Source organism: Lepus europaeus, chromosome 6, assembly GCF_033115175.1.
Source record: "Lepus europaeus isolate LE1 chromosome 6, mLepTim1.pri, whole genome shotgun sequence".
Classification (NCBI taxonomy): domain Eukaryota; kingdom Metazoa; phylum Chordata; class Mammalia; order Lagomorpha; family Leporidae; genus Lepus; species Lepus europaeus.
Window position 1 is genome coordinate 5,415,575 of NC_084832.1, and position 16,861 is coordinate 5,432,435.

A 16,861-nucleotide genomic window follows, 5' to 3' on the forward strand; every position below is an offset into this window, starting at 1 on the left:
GTTGTATGGAAAATAGAAGTTGTTGAGTCAAACCATGATTATTTAGCTGAGGAGATTTCCCACCAAATTATTAAAGGTGTGGCTTGATTTTTCTCTCATTGCTTATGGTAAAATGCAAAAGGAGAGAGATCTGTTGGACAATAAGTACCCACTATAGAAAAACAACTATGCATATGACTATATAATCTTTGAGAAATATGCTAATAGAAGTACTGATGCAAGGCCAGCATTGTGGTACTGTGGGTTTAGCTGCCACTTGCAAAGCCAGCATTCCGTATTGGAGTGCCAGTTCCAGTCCTGCCGGCTCTGCTTCTGACCCAGTGACCTGCTAATGCACCTGGGAAGGTAAACAGATGATGCTCCAAGTACTCAGGTCTCTGCCACTCACATGGGAGACCCAGATGGAGTTTCTGGCTCCTGGCTTCACCCAGGTCCAGCCCTTACTGTTTTGGACACTTTGGGAAATGAATGCAGATGGAAGAACTCTTTCTTTCTCCCCCTCCCCATCTTTCTGATGTTCTGCCTTTCAACTATACAAACAAATCTAAAGAAAATAAAGCTACCCAAATGCAAATACGTGCTACTTTTCACAGGAAAAGGAAATACAACTTATATACAAAACTGTAGTAGAGGTCAGGAGCCAAGAAGCCTAAGAATATTCCCAGTCTGCAAAGCTAATGGAGTCTATGCCACCAAATTTCAAAAGTGTTTTGGATCAGTGGATTTCTTTTGTCTGCTTGTTTTCTCCTGTTTAGAAGCATGTGTCTGGAACTGCTACCCTAAGCCCGTTTTATTATTGTATGCTTGGAGCAACTCACTCACTTTCTCATGTCACAGATGGAGATTACTTTTATCCAGGACATATTACACCCAGTATCATATCCATTAGTGATTTAAATTATTCAGATAATGAAATTTGGGAACTTTGAACTGATAAAGGTTGTTTTTGTTTGTTTCCCACATTGAGTTGATGCTTTGTTAGGCAGAGAATTTTGGGACATTGCAATCGGGTCAGTTCTCACTATGACACATAATAAAGCAATGCCTCCAAAATTATTAGAAAAGATTATGCATCTCATATCCCATATTCATAGAAAATTATTTTTAAAATGTAAAATTTAATTTTTAAAGTAGATATGCACACTTTTGAAAGTTAATTTTCATATGGTTTATGTGAAACACAGTCTAGCAGAACAAAAGAGTAGTTTTAGAAGGACATTTAGGACCCCATTATTGGTGATAGTGGAAAAATCATGCTATCTGTGCAACAAAAACAATCTATTCACATTAGAACATTAAAAATGGTACAACTGTGCCATTTAACTGGATGACTTAGTGATATAAAGATGACAGTAGAATATTTTCCCTGTCTGAAAAATGATTGGTAGAACCTCTAGGAAGAACCATATAAGAGAATTATGAGTTAAATATAAAGTTACCCACAGTTCATGACTTTGTGAACTGATAACATACAAGAAGTGAATATTTTGTCTAATAGTCAAATATTTTGATATTACCATGATGAAATGGGATTAAATGAACAATTAAATTTTTTCACTTTTCAATTTTCAAAGTTAATATACATGTCAAAATTATTGAAAAAAATGTAACTGTAGTAGGTTGAGTATAAAACCAAGATTTGGAAATTAATGGGCTAGGGAAGAACTACAGTGAGATAAATTTATTCAGTTTTCTTATTAAAAATAGTTAAATATGGTCTAAAATAAATGGATTAAAAATCGATATAGAAACATACCAGAGGGCTGGTGTCATGGCTAATTAAGTTAATCCTCCGCCTGTGGCTCCGGCATCTCTTATGGGCACCAGTTCTAGTCCCGGTTGCTCCTCTTACAGTCCAGCTCTCTGCTGTGGCCTGGGATAGTGGAAGATGGCCCAAGTGTTTGGGCCCCTGCACCCGCATGGGAGACCAGGAAGAAACTCCTGGCTCCTTGTTTGGGATCGGCACAACTCCGGCAGTTGCAGCCATTTGGAGAGTAAACCAATGGAAGGAAGACCTCTATCTCTGTCTCTCTCTCACTGTCTGTAACTACAAAAATAAATAAATAACTACGAAACATACCAGCTAGATTTATGAAGGTAATCATCTCCAACATAAGAACAAAAAAGCCAAACAAGAGACCCTCAAAAGTGTTAGACCCTAGAGAATGGGATTAGGAATAAAGCTAAATCTTACTTTCCAATTTAGACCTTTTGATAGGCTTATTTCCATATTATTTTTCATTAACATTGTTTCTATTTTTAAAATAAGTATTATTAAATGCATTAAAATATTTCAACTCTCCTATATGTTTATAAGATTACCCTTCACCCAGATGTCCATCAGCCTTTGAATGGATAAAGAAATTATGGCATATATACTCTATGGAGTACTACTCAGCTGTAAAAGAAAAAAGGAAATCTTGTCTTTTACAACAAAACAGACATAACTGGAAACAATTAGATTCAGTGAAATAAGCCAGTCCCAAAAAGAAACCATATGTTTTCCCTGATCTGAGGTAACTAATGGAGTACTTAAAATGTGGTTTATTAGCATGAAATGGACATTGAAATTTGATAATTGTTTACAGTCCTTGTCTCTTCTGTTGAGGAACAGTGTTTTTTTTCTTCATACTATTTGTTGAACTTTTACTTAGTGTAGGGATAACTTTATGATCATTGAGTAAACTGAAAGTAGATCTTTGTAAAAATTAACAGTGGGAATGGGAGAGGGAATAGGAAGAAGGGTTGGAGCATGGGCAGGAGGAGGGGTAGGCTGGGAAGTATCACTATGTTCCTAAATCTGTATTTATGAATTATATGAAACTTGTATAACTTAAATAAAATTTAGAAAGATTACCACTCAGTCATACACTCAGCACTTTAAACAACTTCTATTAAGAAAAAAGGGTATTTAAACAAGCAGCAGAATAAAGAGGCATAAGACTGTTCTACTTCTGTCTGCAATGAATGGATAAGCGAATATGAAAATGCCATCTGACCAGGTATGACCCAAACACACTGAAGAAATGCGGAACTTCAAGAGGAACAGAAATCAGATCATGTTTCAGCACACTGAGAGCTTCCTGCAAGCCCGAGTTGCTGATTTAAAGGCATTCTTATTGGAATATTAAAATAATTCTCTCAAACCTGGAAAAAATAAGTAGATCAAAGGTCAAATATTCTTGACTTTCAAAATTTAAAAAATGTCCTACAACCTCCCAAGAGAAAAAAATTCATATTTGGTTGGAAAGAAAATATAAATAGCAGCTTTCCCTTTCTAAGTGAGTAGACCAACACATGCAGTGTTTGCTCTGTGAGAAACTGTGCATGGCATGACTGGTTGGACAGGTACAAGTAAGCAGGACAAGCCAAGCAGCCTTATTCCCAAGACAGTGTCCCTAGAACCCAATGATTGCAGTCACTCCCCGATGGCATTGAACTGAGAGCACCAAATCTCAGGTCATGTACAGGCTGCGTGTCCGAGAAAGCAGCAAAGATATGTGCGGAAGACAAAGATGTGGGGCTTGCAGCAGGAATCAAACTGAGCACCCCCACCCAAGAGGGGAGCACTTCCTATTCTGATGTCCACAATTCCTCCATTTGCTCTTCATGTAACCCAAAAGGCTGCTGACCTTGTATTCCTCCTAACTTTGTTTTATCTACTTAAAGTAGCTCCAGTGTGTTTCTGTTCATGACAATCAAATAATCCCTGAACAAAACAAATATTGAAATGTTCAAGATTACTAGGAGGGGAGACACAAAATGTTAATTTGAAAATAGGTCTGAACCATTTCATTGTAGCCAAAAAATAATGGCAAATGAGTTGAAGAATGTGACATTTTGTTAAATTATAAATTAAAACCCCTCCCTGGTAATTTGACAAATATGGCTCAAGAATGTGTATTTTTTTAAAATATAAATTCTAATAGGATTCATAATAGCATAAAATTCAAATTTACAAAAAAAATTTTAATTCCCACATAGTAGATATTAGAAAACAAAGGTGGTGGTAAAGAGATACCTGAAAGTGTCTACAAATGCTATTATATGGGGATGCTGGGAAGAATTCAAGCATTTGAATTCTGACCATAACTCTCAGTGGATTAAATCTTTTCAACCACTGTGAAACTCTTGGATAATAAATGACATATAGAAAGAAGTATAAAAAAGAGAAAAGCATGAAAAATCAAAGTAATGGACAAAGGTATTTTAGACAAATGTGCTAATATACATAGGGATTACGGGAACAAGATAACAGCAACACAAATTAAACTAAAAGTCTGAAGAAGGAATTAATATTAATGAAGAAATCAATACATAAATAGGGGCCAGTGTTGTGGTGCAGCAGGTTAAGCCACCACTTACATGCTGGCATCTAATATTGGGCTGCTGGTTCGAGTGCTGGCTGCTCTGCTTCTGATCCAGCTCCTGTTAATGTTCCTGGGAAGGCAGCGCAAGATGGCCTAGGTGCTTCCATCCCTGCCACTCACCTAGGAGACCTATATGGAGCTCCTGGCTCCTAACTTTGACCTGGCTCAGCCCTGAACGTTGTGGCCATTTGGGAAGTGAACTAGTGAACAGAAGATCATTATCCCTCTCTGTGTCATTCTGCCTTTCAAATCTTTAAAAGTAGATAAAATAAGTACTAATGTTTAAGAGCTGTATGCTTTATTTTTTCATGTTAATGTGATTAATACAAAGAACAGAATCAGTATAGTTCAGATACAAGTCTAATATAATGATATTCCCTTCCTACCTACCTCGCTTTTTCTTTTTTAGTTTTTGAGATACTATTTTTAATTTACATGACAGTCAAGGGTTTAATGCTCTACCACATAGAGTTTATCAGGTAAAAAGAGAAACCTTAGTTCAGCAGGAATGTTTGCAAGGGCTACAAGCAATGTTCTGATGACATAGAAAAAATCTTAGAAATCGAGATGCCATAGAAAAGAAGGAAAAATCCAATAAATTGTATCACACACTAAAATTCACCCAATGTTCCAGACAGTAGGGAAAAGACATGAAGGGATAGGGAATGAGAACATTAAAGCGTAAGTCCTGAAGAGCCGTAAGGGGAATAAGGCTTGAATAGATCAGAGGGATAATAGTCCAGATGAGAACCCATGCCTAGCCAAACAACCAACTAACCGTGTGTTACAGACAACACATCTTTAGGCATCTGCATCTCAAAACTTAGCCTCACAAGCTTTTCTTACTGAATACACTGGAGATTGTGGCCCCCCAGAATGGGAAGGCAGGAGGCACAGGAATACAGAAAAGAAATCGAGGCTGGAAGAGAGGCAGCAAGAATCCCAAGTGGATGGTGCAAAGTGGTTTCTAGGTGGTACCTATGCCCCAGGAATGAAAGCAACCAGCCCAGAGAGCTGGAGGCGTCAAAGGTGTTTCTTCAGAAAGAAAGCTGGTAGAAAACCAGTGGAATGGAATCAACTGGCAACATGCTTTGGGTTAACTTAACAAGCTCAAGGAAAATGATGAGATAGTTCTAGGGAAATCTGATGGTCTAGGAATAGAAAACTGGAGTTTACTGTGTGGCTAAGCTAAGAATTGTGTGTATGGCATCCTCATAGAGGGGACACCAGAGGGAGGAGGCAAAATTGTTTTATCCAAATTCATCCTAAGGGGAAATCTACAGATAAATGCAAAAGAGGAAGTAAGGAAAATCATAAAACGTGTTCTCAGAATTGGAGCTCAATATAGAAACAGTTAAAAGAAGTGTAAATATTTGCCTTTAAGAAAGGATAATTTGAGTTGGGGTAGGTGGAGGGATTTTTTTTTCTTTCATTTTATAAATACCCTGTAGAATTGTTTGATCTTTAACATATGCATATATAACTGTTGCAGACTCTTGTTGAAGAGATGGACAGGGGAAAAAAAAAGTAATATTAATTGTGTCAGTCACAAAGAAGGGTTCAAAAATTGGCCTAAATGCACTACCTTACTCTTTCTGAAATACCTTTAATGATAAATCAGCAAACCAGTTTGAGCCACTTTGAAAGAATTTCTTAATTAGATGACATTGTTAAACATACTCTATTAAAATTCTAAAATGTTGCTCTCAATAACCTTTAGATTTCTACTTTTATAATTGTAGTGTAAATTCTTTGTTTTAGAATATAGTATGGAAAATATATCCTTCAATAAATGATCAGTGTACCAGTGGGATATCTTATATGAAAAAATATATATCTTTCAGTAAAGATGTCGGCGCTGCAGACCTCATTAATTCAGTTTTTTTTCCATATTCTATCTAGGCGAAGGTGAAGTTTACCTTTGAATGCCTAAGAAGAAATGAATATTGTAAGCATCATTATAAGGATATCTCGGTCTTTTGTTTAAAAGAAACTGTAGATTGAAGTGCATATTATTTAACAGATTATTTGTTATTAAACAAATAGATACACTGACTTTATTCATGACATAAATACTAAGTGTCCTGTCCATAGTACCTGATTTTAAGTTGACAGAGAAGTAAGGAAATAGGCCTAAAAATGGATAATATGGTGAAATGAAAAAAACAGTACTTCTGTTGAAGAGTTAGGCATACTGCACTAGCAGTTCAGGAGTGTGAGTACAGGACTCACTGGGGGATTTTACTGGCACTGAATCTCAAAGATAAAAGAGAACTAGGAAGATGATTGGATGGAGGACATTCAAGGAAGAGCAGCTTGGCTAGTGGTAGAGACATGAGTGTTTTCAGAAGACCTAGAAACGAGGAAAGCTGGAGAAAGGAGAAATGCCTTATACTTTTGACAATTATTAATAGTAGCAAATTTTTCCAGTTAGCCCTATGTGCTAGGCACAGGGCCAAGCATTTCACTTGAAGAATCTCATCTTAATCCTTAAAATTGTTCCACTGTTACCTACCTTTTTTTATGTTTTTCAAGCTCGAGAATAATATGAAAAAAATAATGTGGAAAGTTCATTCTATCATATCTGAGAAAACGTTTCAGGCACATGAAAAATAGACACTTAATAGCTTATTTAGCTACCTAAGATATTAATGTAACAAGGTGCAAGATTAAAAAGATCACATGTAGTTATTTTATTCTATTCACCCCTTTGAACGTTTTCAATTTTAGAGTAAGAACAATGTATTTTTAAAGTAAGAAGGGAAAAGGGGAAGGAAGAGAACAGATTCATAAACGGGGCAAAAAAGAAGAGATAGCAAAGACACAGAACCACTGAGATGCAAAGTCGATGGATGGGTTGGAAGAGCAGAAAGTCTTCCTGCAACAGTCCAAGCAAAGGCTAATGAGGTTTCAGTTCATAGAATTACAGACACAATGGAAAATGGAAGAGTAAGAAATATTTAGAAAATAAATCGCAAGGATCCGAGCACCCAGTGGATGTGTGGGTGGTTTTACCCATTCCCCATGGCAGGCGGATGCAAGACATGGTGAGGGTGATCAGATGAAATGCTTAGTAAACCCAGTCTTAGACGTTACAAGTGGTTGGTTGTTAGCACAACTGGTTAATGTTAGCTTATGCGTTGACCACATTTTTGTTAAATAATGACCCCATATACCTGGTCTCCAAGTTGATCCAGAACCACGAGTTCTGAATCTGCCCATGTAGAATCTTTCATCCTGGGTGCACCACAACCAGAACAGCCAGGCTACGCCTGGCAGGGAAGGTAAAAGCATGCATGGAGAAACCCGACAGAGCTCCTTTGAGACCCTGGTTGGCTATGCAGCCCGCACGTCACGGCCTCTCCTTGCCTGTGAGAGTTTGTGCATCAGAAAGTTGAACTCAGCTTCCCTCCGCGCCGTCTGCCCGTGCTCTAACCCTCTCCTCTCCTTCCCCACGCAGGGCTGTACGAAACCTTCCTCACCAGTGACGAACCCGAGTGCTGTGACGTCCGGAGAGAGGAGCCGGCCCAGGGCCCGTCCAGGGCGGCGGCGGCGCAGGGCGGCGGCGCCTGCCCCAGCCCGTCGCTCGCGCCGTCCTCGGCCACGAGACTGTGCAGCGGCCGACTCAAGCTGTGCGTGCTGGTCCTGATGCTCCTGCACACCGTGCTCACGGCGTCGGCGGCACAGAGCGCGGCCGCCGTGAGCCTGCGGGGCCTGCCCGCGCTGGACGACAACGCCACCAGCGAGGAGTGACCGCCCGCGCTGGACAGCTGCACGCACGAGGAGCGGCGGGGCGCGCGCCCAGCCCACGCGGGGCCCGGGGCTGTCCCCCGCGCGTTCCTCCTGCAAGGCCTGCAGGGTGCAACCTGGCACCCATCACGGGCCCGGACCCACACAGGACACAGCGGCAACCGCAGCTTTTTACTGACTGGAAGGCTGTCCGGTGACTTTGGATTTCTCACGCCATTTTATACACTGTGTTTTAATGTTTGCAGGTTTTCTTTGCGTTCGGTTTGGGATTATTTGTTTGTTCAGTTTTTGCACCTGTTGATCCCGGATTTAGTTTGGGGGACGGTTTCTCAGCGGTGAACCGAGTCTTCTCACTGTTTTTCTATTTCTGGTCATCGTGTGTGTTCATCAGGTAGTTCTGTCTTTACGTCCTGTCGGTTTCTATTAGAGGAATGACTGCTATGACCTCACGGTATAGCAAAAAAACAACAACAAAAAAATTTAAAAAAAAATTAAAAAGACAAAAAAAAAGAAAACAACTAAAACATAAAAACTCCGAGTCTCCCCGTCCCCACGGAACCACCGCCCCTTGCAGCCGGGCCTCCCTCCCTCCCCCTGCGCCCTCTGGTCCCCTGAGCAGACTCCATCGCTTGCTTCCGTGCGTGTCATCACCGCGAGTGGCTTGCACGCTCCGCGAGCCTCCGAGCCACTCCGCACAAACCCAACCAGCGCGGCGCCGAGGGGGCCTGGCGCCCGGTCCGTTTCAGATGAACAAGTGCTCTCCTGGCAGGTGGAACCAGACAGCGAACACGTTTCTGTGTTAAAACAACTTTCCTGAACGGCGTCGCTCAGTTCCCAAGCGGTCCAGTCTTTTCTTGCTGGCCACTGGGACCTGAGCAACCACCCAGCCAGGACGAGGGTCGTGGAGGGAGTCCTTGCCCGTGGAGAACTCAGTCCTGTGGCAGTGAGAGATGAGCGCATTTTGGCCATGGCGATGGGGACAAAGACATTGAGGACACAGTCAAGGTCTTCATTCCTCCTCTGTTGCTAGGGAAGGGACAGTAGAAGTGCTCAACATCTTCAGCCTACCGAGTATGTACAATTGTACCCCAGTATTTCCTCCACCACGTAGGGTTTAAAATTATCCCAGGTATAAAGTGTAAGCAATTCTGCATTATCACAGAAGAACAATTTCTGTTTTAAACAAGAACTAGGTCAGCCATTTTTACTAAAGTGCAAAAACTTCATCACTCGAACTTGCTCTAGGTAGCTGAGAAAAACAGAAGTCTGATCACTGTGTTTTTTTTTTCTTTGTGGGAACATTTCACCTGCTGAGTGTATATGAACTTGCTTTCTACAAAAGGCTTTTCTGAGTTTACAGTAGAATCAGTGGAAGGAAGAGTTAATAAGGGCTGTTTTTAAAAAAACAAACAAACAAAACTAATAAGTAAAAAAAAAAAAAAAAAACTTTACATTCCTTCCAATCCTCTAACTACACTTGGGAAGTGCACTTCTGATGAGTTTGTTGTATGGCCACGAGATGAAGGAAATCCATAGAAGAGGTCCTCTTAGCAAACAAAATTTAGTTACTAACTTTATAGCTGTGAAATTCCCCCAGGCATTTGTTTTTGTTCCAACAGACTTTAACCTCTGCATCATACTTAACCCTGCGACATGCGTACAGTATGCATATTTTGTTTTGAATAAAAAATGTTTTGTTCCAGTCTGTTAAGAATATTCAAAAAATAATAAAGGTATTGCTTAATAAAATTGCTAGAATTGTTTAGCAGTACATGCACAAATATTTTACTAGATTCTTTGTTTTAATAGTGTTTTGTTGAGACTGAAAATCCTAATGGTCTGCGCAAATACAAAAGAAAAACACCAAAATGCAAAATTCTCCAGTTTTTGTTCCTTTGTGTAAAGTTGTTCTTTTCTGCAAGTGCAAGTACCATTCACCTGTGCACACACACATGGGGTTCCTATGTTGCTGTTTGGAATTGCAGTGCTTTCCTGGGGATGTGAGTGAGTGAGTGATCGAGCGAGCGAATGGGTACCAGCGGGATGCACTAACTGCATTGAATTCTTGGTTGTTAAGCAGTTGCAGAAATGAGCATTTTGACAGCCCAACCAGAGGTACTATACAGATTTCAATGGGGCTGAGGGCTGGGTGAGTGGCTCTTGGGGAAGGACTCACTGGATGAGTTCTTATTCGAAGAACCTCTGAAGTGAATGTCCAGGAAAGTTGCTTTTTTGTTTTGTTTTGTTTTGAATGAAACGCATTGTGCTCTGCTCTGGAAAGACCACTCTGCACTCCATGTTTTTAGTATTTCTCGTACTTTATCTGTGCCAGGGGCATTTCCATCTTTGCAGGAAACTGACAAGGAAATAGTATGCACCTTCCACCTACCTTTCGTGGCGTAAGAAGTTACTCTTTCTAAGCACTGGGCAAGGGGATACCTCCCTTCACACACAGTTTTGTTTTCTCTTAACATCTTTTGTGACCAATATTGCAAGGAAGTTCTTGATGTATATAAAGGGGTGAGAAGCTTCCCTTTGCTCTCATTTTAGCTTTTATTTAGAAAGAATAGCAGCCAAAGGACAGAAAACAGCGACTACCATTGGTTTAGACAATGATAACCCCCCCCAAAGACAATTTCAAAAGTTAGATGAAATAAGGGAGCACTACTCGTAAATATAAAACCATCATTTAGGTGAGGAAGCAACGGTAGAGGAGAAACGAGTCTTTTATCTTCAACAAATTCACTAGCATTGGAATAGTGTGTGTAATTCCTGTAGAATTTTTCTTGTCCCGCTTTTATTCTTATTATAAGAGAATGATTTCAGTGCCTACTTTCCTTATTGCAAGTGTATCACTACTCCGATATTTACAGGGATCCTGGGGTGAGGAGGCTCCAAATAGGCAATGGCTGCTTTACAAAGTTAAGAAAACACTTGCTGATGTTGCAAATTTCACCACACCAGTTGTTTATTTGTAACCGTCTCCCCAGCACACATTTGAGCATGCTGGATGTTGTGCACCTGTTAATTCTGTCAGAATAAATTCAAACTCTGCTCCCTTGTAAGCATCATCTTGTTCCATTTTTCTTATGGTGGCTCTCTACTGGATAATGGACTACAGTATTAAAACAATGCTACAAGCAAGTGGAAAACCAAGAAAATATTTGTTTTGTAAAGGTATGGAACAGAAGTCCTTGTGTTTATTATCTCTTTTGCAATAGAAAAAATTCTAGTTTGGGGAACATCTTGGTACTGCTAACTGTCAAATAACATGGCATAGTTAAATGTTACTCCCTGTTGCATTGACATTGGGTGTTACATATTAAGCTTTTTTTGTTGTTTTTTTGTTTGTTTGTTTTGACAGGCAGAGTGGCTAGTGAGAGAGACAGAGAGAAAGGTCTTTCTTTTGCCGTTGGTTCACCCTCCAATGGCTGCTACAGCTGGCACACCGCGCTGATCCGAAGCCAGGAGCTTCTCCTGGTCCCCCATGCGGGTGCAGGGCCCAAGGACCTGGGCCATCCTCCACTGCCTTCCCGGGCCACAGCAGAGAGCTGGCCTGGAAGAGGGGCAACCGGGATAGAATCCGGTGCCCCGACCGGGACTAGAACCCGGTGTGCTGGCGCCGCAAGGCGGAGGATTAGTCTGTTAAGCCACAGCGCCGGCCAAGCTTTCTTTTTTAAAAAAGTGTTATCCCCCTCACCCACAATGTCATAAATGGAAGTTATTCTTTTAAATAGCATCCCTACAAAAATAATTTGATGTGTTGCCAATGAATTGGTACCTTTAAGAACTAAAACCTAGGGCTGCCACTATGGTGGCATCTTATTTGTGTCCTGACTGCTCCACTTCCAATCCAGCTTCCTGCTAATGGCCTGGGGAAAGCAGCAAGCAGAAGATGATGGTCCAAGTGCTTGGGCCCCTGTCACCCTTGTTGGAGACCCAAATAAAGCTACTGGCTTTGGATTGACCCAGCCCTGGCTTTTATAGCCACCTGGGAAGTGAGCCAGCGAATGGACAATCCATTGCTCTCCCTCTCTCTGGAACTCTTTCAAATAAACTTTGACAGGCAGAGTTAGTGTGAGACAGAGAAAGGTCTTCCTTCCGTTGGTTCACCCCCTAAATGGCCGCTATAGCCGGTGCGCTGCGCCGCTCCAAAGCCAGGAGCCAGGTGCTTTTCCTGGTCTCCCATGTGGGTGCAGGGCCCAAGCACTTGGGCCATCCTCCCCTGCCTTCCCGGGCCACAGCAGAGAGCTGGACTGAAGAGGAGCAACCAGGACAGAATCGGCACCTAACTGGGACTAGAACCCAGAGTACCAGCGCTGCAGGTGGAGGATTAGCCTAGTGAGCCATGGCACCAGCCTCAAATACACTTTAAAATGAAGTAGACCCTGTAGTTTAGCAAAGAGAGAAAGCAAGAGAGTAAGGGGGAGAGAGTAAAGGGGAGGGAGAGAGGGAGGCAAAGGGGTTTTATATGAATGAATGAATAACATTTTTGCCAGGGAGAAAACTAAAAATAAGAGATGTATTTGGATGCCAGACCCATAGGTCATATCCTGAATTGACAGATGACATTTGATACCTGAACATGAAAATATTTACATCAGCCTGAGATGTAAAGTTTGGGTGTTCTTGCTCCTAGAAGCATTAAGTCAGCAAAGACATGAGCAGTGCATCTTGTTTTAACTACAATTCAAGAAAGTATTTGGTTTCACATGTGTGTGTGAGCATAAAGAAAGTGAAAAGTTTATGTACTATGGCATATCTTCATGGAGAAATGAAGATCTATAATATGTGGATTTTCAAAAAGCTTTTAAAAATGGAATTATGTTATATGGGTGCAAACATTTTGAAATCCATGCATAGTTCTATGATAAGCAGTTCCATGAGCTTTCTGAAGACCCCTCATGTACATCACTTATGAAACATTAATCAAAATTATTCAGTCCAAAACATATACATTTTTTGAATGCCTTCTCTTTCTTGGCTATACCATGCCCATTTTAAAAACATACCTACTTTGAGGGCCAGTGCTGTGGCTTAGCGGGTTAACGCCCCGGCCTGAAGCACTGGTCCTACATGGGCACCCGTTTGAGACCCGGCTGTTCCACTTCCCATCCAGCTCTCTGCTATGGCCTGTAGGGCCAGTGGAGTATGGCCCAAGTCCTTGGGTCCCTACGCCTGCCTGGGAGACCCAGAAGAAGCTCCTGGCTTTGGATCGGCGCAGTTCTTGTTGTTGCGGCCAACTGGGGAGTGACCCATTGGATGGAAGACCTCACTCTCTCTGCCTCTCTTCTGTGTAACTCTTTCAAATAAATAAAATCTTTAAGAAAAAAATCATACCTACTTTGATATGGAAAACAGACTATTGGCATGCCTCTACTAGTGAATGAAACAATTTCAAATAACCTGAATTTTCTCCATCTCCCAAGTCTTATTGACTTGAAAAAAAAATTAAGACAGCATATAGGTATTGGGCAATGATGACTCCCAGGACATAAGGGGAAGGAAAACTCAGGAGTTTAAAGCAGTATCTCCATGATGTTGATAGAACTATCAGACTCTGCTACAATTTCTAGAAGTTACACATAAAATAAGATATAATCTGCTTAGCCTTGGGGTAAAACTTCAGGGAAACAACAAAATGTGAACTTTGGTCTTAATTCTTGAGCTACTTCAGGGCCATGACATTCAGATCAATGTTGAAAAACATGAGTTGATGGGGCCAGTGCTGTGGCGTAATGGGTAAAGCTGCCGCCTGCAGGGCTGGCAACCCATATGGGCACCAGTTCGTGCCCCTGCTGCTCCATTTCTGCTCCTACTTTCTGCTATGGCCTAGGAAAGCAGTGGAAGATGGCCCTGCACCCTCGTGGGAGACCTGGAGAAGCTGCTGGCTTCAGATCGGCGCAGCCCTGGCCTTGGCAGTCAATTGGGGAATGAACCAGTGGATGGAAGACCTCTCTCCCCCTGCCTCTCCTTCTGTGTAACTGACTTTCAAATAAATGAATAAATCTTTACAAAAAATATATATGAGCTGATGATTTTGTCCTGGGCTGCACAGGTGGGCAGTGCAAGGGTAAAACTCACAGAGCATCTGATTGCAAACACCACCTGCTGGCTCTGGAGTATCATGGGAAGCTTGATACTTATGTAAGAATAAATCTATTTTCTCCAAAGTGTAAGACTTTTATAAAAATCAATTGTTAAGCTAAAAAATTGATCTATTGAAAGCAGCATTGAACTCTCTTGCCCCCAGTGCGTTCTGTTTCACTACTTTTGCTGCTCTGATATTCAGTGTCTGGAAAGAAAGGAAAGGAGCCTATGAGAATATACTGACTATTGAGGGACCACCTAGGTAAGAGTGGTGTTATGGGTTCCTAAGATGCATGTGTATCTTATAAGTGAGGCCTCAGCAACAGTTATCAGGATGATTGATTCAGGAAGTGAAACTATCTTCTGGCTTCTGTGGATAGTTCCTGGAAATATTATCTCCTAATTACATATATTTACTAGCAACACTCTAATCTAGCAAACAGACCACCTATGCATTTAACAGTTTGAAAGAGTGTACATATTACAGAATTAAAGTGACTAAGGACTTTAAATGTAAGAAGTTTTTGCTTCTTTAATGTCCTCTCCTCTCCAAAAATGGTGCTAATAAGCAAAAGTTAAAGAAGTCTATGCAAATTGGTTCCAAGGACAGGTGCAAATTAATCGAGAGTAGCAATGGAAATAATGATGTAGTCTCAAAGTGGTTGAGGTACTAGATCTTAAAAATATAAATTTTTGAGGCATCTGGATTCCTTAAAGAAAAGAAACAGCTTAAATTATTTAGCATGAATGTATATCTAATCAGAATACCTCTCTTCAACACTGTAATTCCCATAGAATGCAATCACTGAAAGAGTAACATTAGCCGGCTGCAAAGTTTTTGACTAAGTACATGAGTGTACTTCAAACACATCATGGAAAAATAGAATGACAAATAAATGTAGGATTCCAAGATGACTGAACAGGGAAAAGACATGCTGACTCTGACCAGGGGAAGAGAGCAGAAGAAAAGTGGAGAAAGTACATTCCTAAGGAGTGTTGGAGAGACGTTTAAGGTGGAAATTCTACAGAAAGGAGAACACAGTGGAGCAGCATGGGAAGTGTGGACACCTGCATGACACCTGTAGCTGCGGACTGACGGAGACGCCAGCTTCCGAGAGTAAGGTGAGAACAGACTAGCACCCAGTGCCACTGGTGCTATTGCCTGAGGGTAGACCCTGTGGACCACACCGATTTGAGCCCAGCCTGAAGCCCTAGCAGGGAGCAGGGTACCCACAAAATCCAGTAAAGGAAAAGCCTGTGTCTTTCTACCCATCATCCCACAGGGGTGCTTCGTAACCAACGGGGAGAAGGTGCCATCTTGACACTTAGAGGCTGCAGCAGCTCTCTTGTGAGCCTACTACCAGTGAATTTTACCAGAGGGAAAAATTTGTGTTACCAGTGACTTTGAGTCTGTCTGGGAGGGTTGACAGGGGCTGGGAACCCACTTAGGACTGTGAGGTGCTCCCATCCTCTCAACCTATTATAGGCTCTAAGGCTCAAACTGCCAAGGTGGAGGACCCACAGGCAGCTGGCCCACAGGCAGCTAGCTCTGGGTGTGTTTCTGCTCTCTGTGGTCAGGGCAGGCTCCCAGAGCTACACCCCATGACTGTGGGAGTCTTGTGTGCCGAGACTGTGGGAAGCCTGTAGGATCTGGGGTATAGCTGGATCTCGGGACAATCACTGTATCTAGTGTCAGAGGCTCACAGCTTCCTGACTGCCTGGGGTGGGTATTGTAGAGAGCTCCATGCTCACAGTGAAGACCACACAGATCCTCTGTGCAGTCCCTGTGCCAGCATGGATGGGGGTTGAACCCACTGTGAGCTAACTGCAGGCGTTAATCACCTTGGAAGTGAGGAGGTGAGGTTGTGATTATGCCAACAGGTGTAATCAAATCCTAGCCTGTGCTGAGAATAGAGATCTACCACATCGAACTTGGGTATCACCCTGAATTCTTGCCCCACCCTGGAGCTCCCTGGCCCCACCCAGCACACACACTTCTGGGTATTCACTGAAGGAGCAGACTCTCCACTAAACCACAGAGGCAAAGTTCAAGATAAAACCCTACAGAGGAGAAAACCAACAGTATCTCCACAAATGCTTAAAAATAAACACAGATACAAGAGACAAGAACAAGGAAAACAATATGACTCTTCCAAAGGAGCACAACACTTGAATATTAGCATGTGAAGATGAAGAGATTGATGAAATGCCCAAAAAGGAATTTAAAAGAATTATAAAATTACTCAGAAACAAATTCATGAGATAAGGAAACCCATATACTATGAAATTGTTTTGAGATATGAAGAGAAATCAAAATATTATAAATGAATAATTCAACGTGTCAAATAGAAAATATATGGAAAGCCTCAAAAACACTCAGTTAAATAAAAAAGCATTTCTGAGCTAGAAGACAAATCCTTGAAAATAGACAAAAAAATTAGAAAACCTGAAAACAGTGTTCAACATTTGTTGAATACTATCAACTCCTAATAGACATGATCAGAAAAGATCCTCACCATGACACAGTCAAACTTTCAACAGTAAAACAAAGATTCTAAAATGTGCATGAGTGAGACCCTAGATTACCTTTAGAGGGTCCCCAATTAGACTAACAGCTGATTTCTCATTAGAAACCTTACAGGCTAGGAGAG

General features: G+C 41.5%; 1 protein-coding gene across 1 annotated transcript in view; it reads left to right on the plus strand.

Annotated features, from left to right (window-relative positions):
• Nucleotides 1-8,123, plus strand: part of NALF1 (NALCN channel auxiliary factor 1) — a 657,963-nt gene extending 649,840 nt beyond the window's left edge. The window contains exon 3 of the mRNA XM_062195257.1: nucleotides 7,831-8,123. Within this exon, the coding sequence (XP_062051241.1) occupies nucleotides 7,831-8,123 (293 nt within the window). The remainder of the gene's footprint in view (nucleotides 1-7,830) is intronic.
• The last annotated feature ends 8,738 nt before the right edge of the window (nucleotides 8,124-16,861 follow it).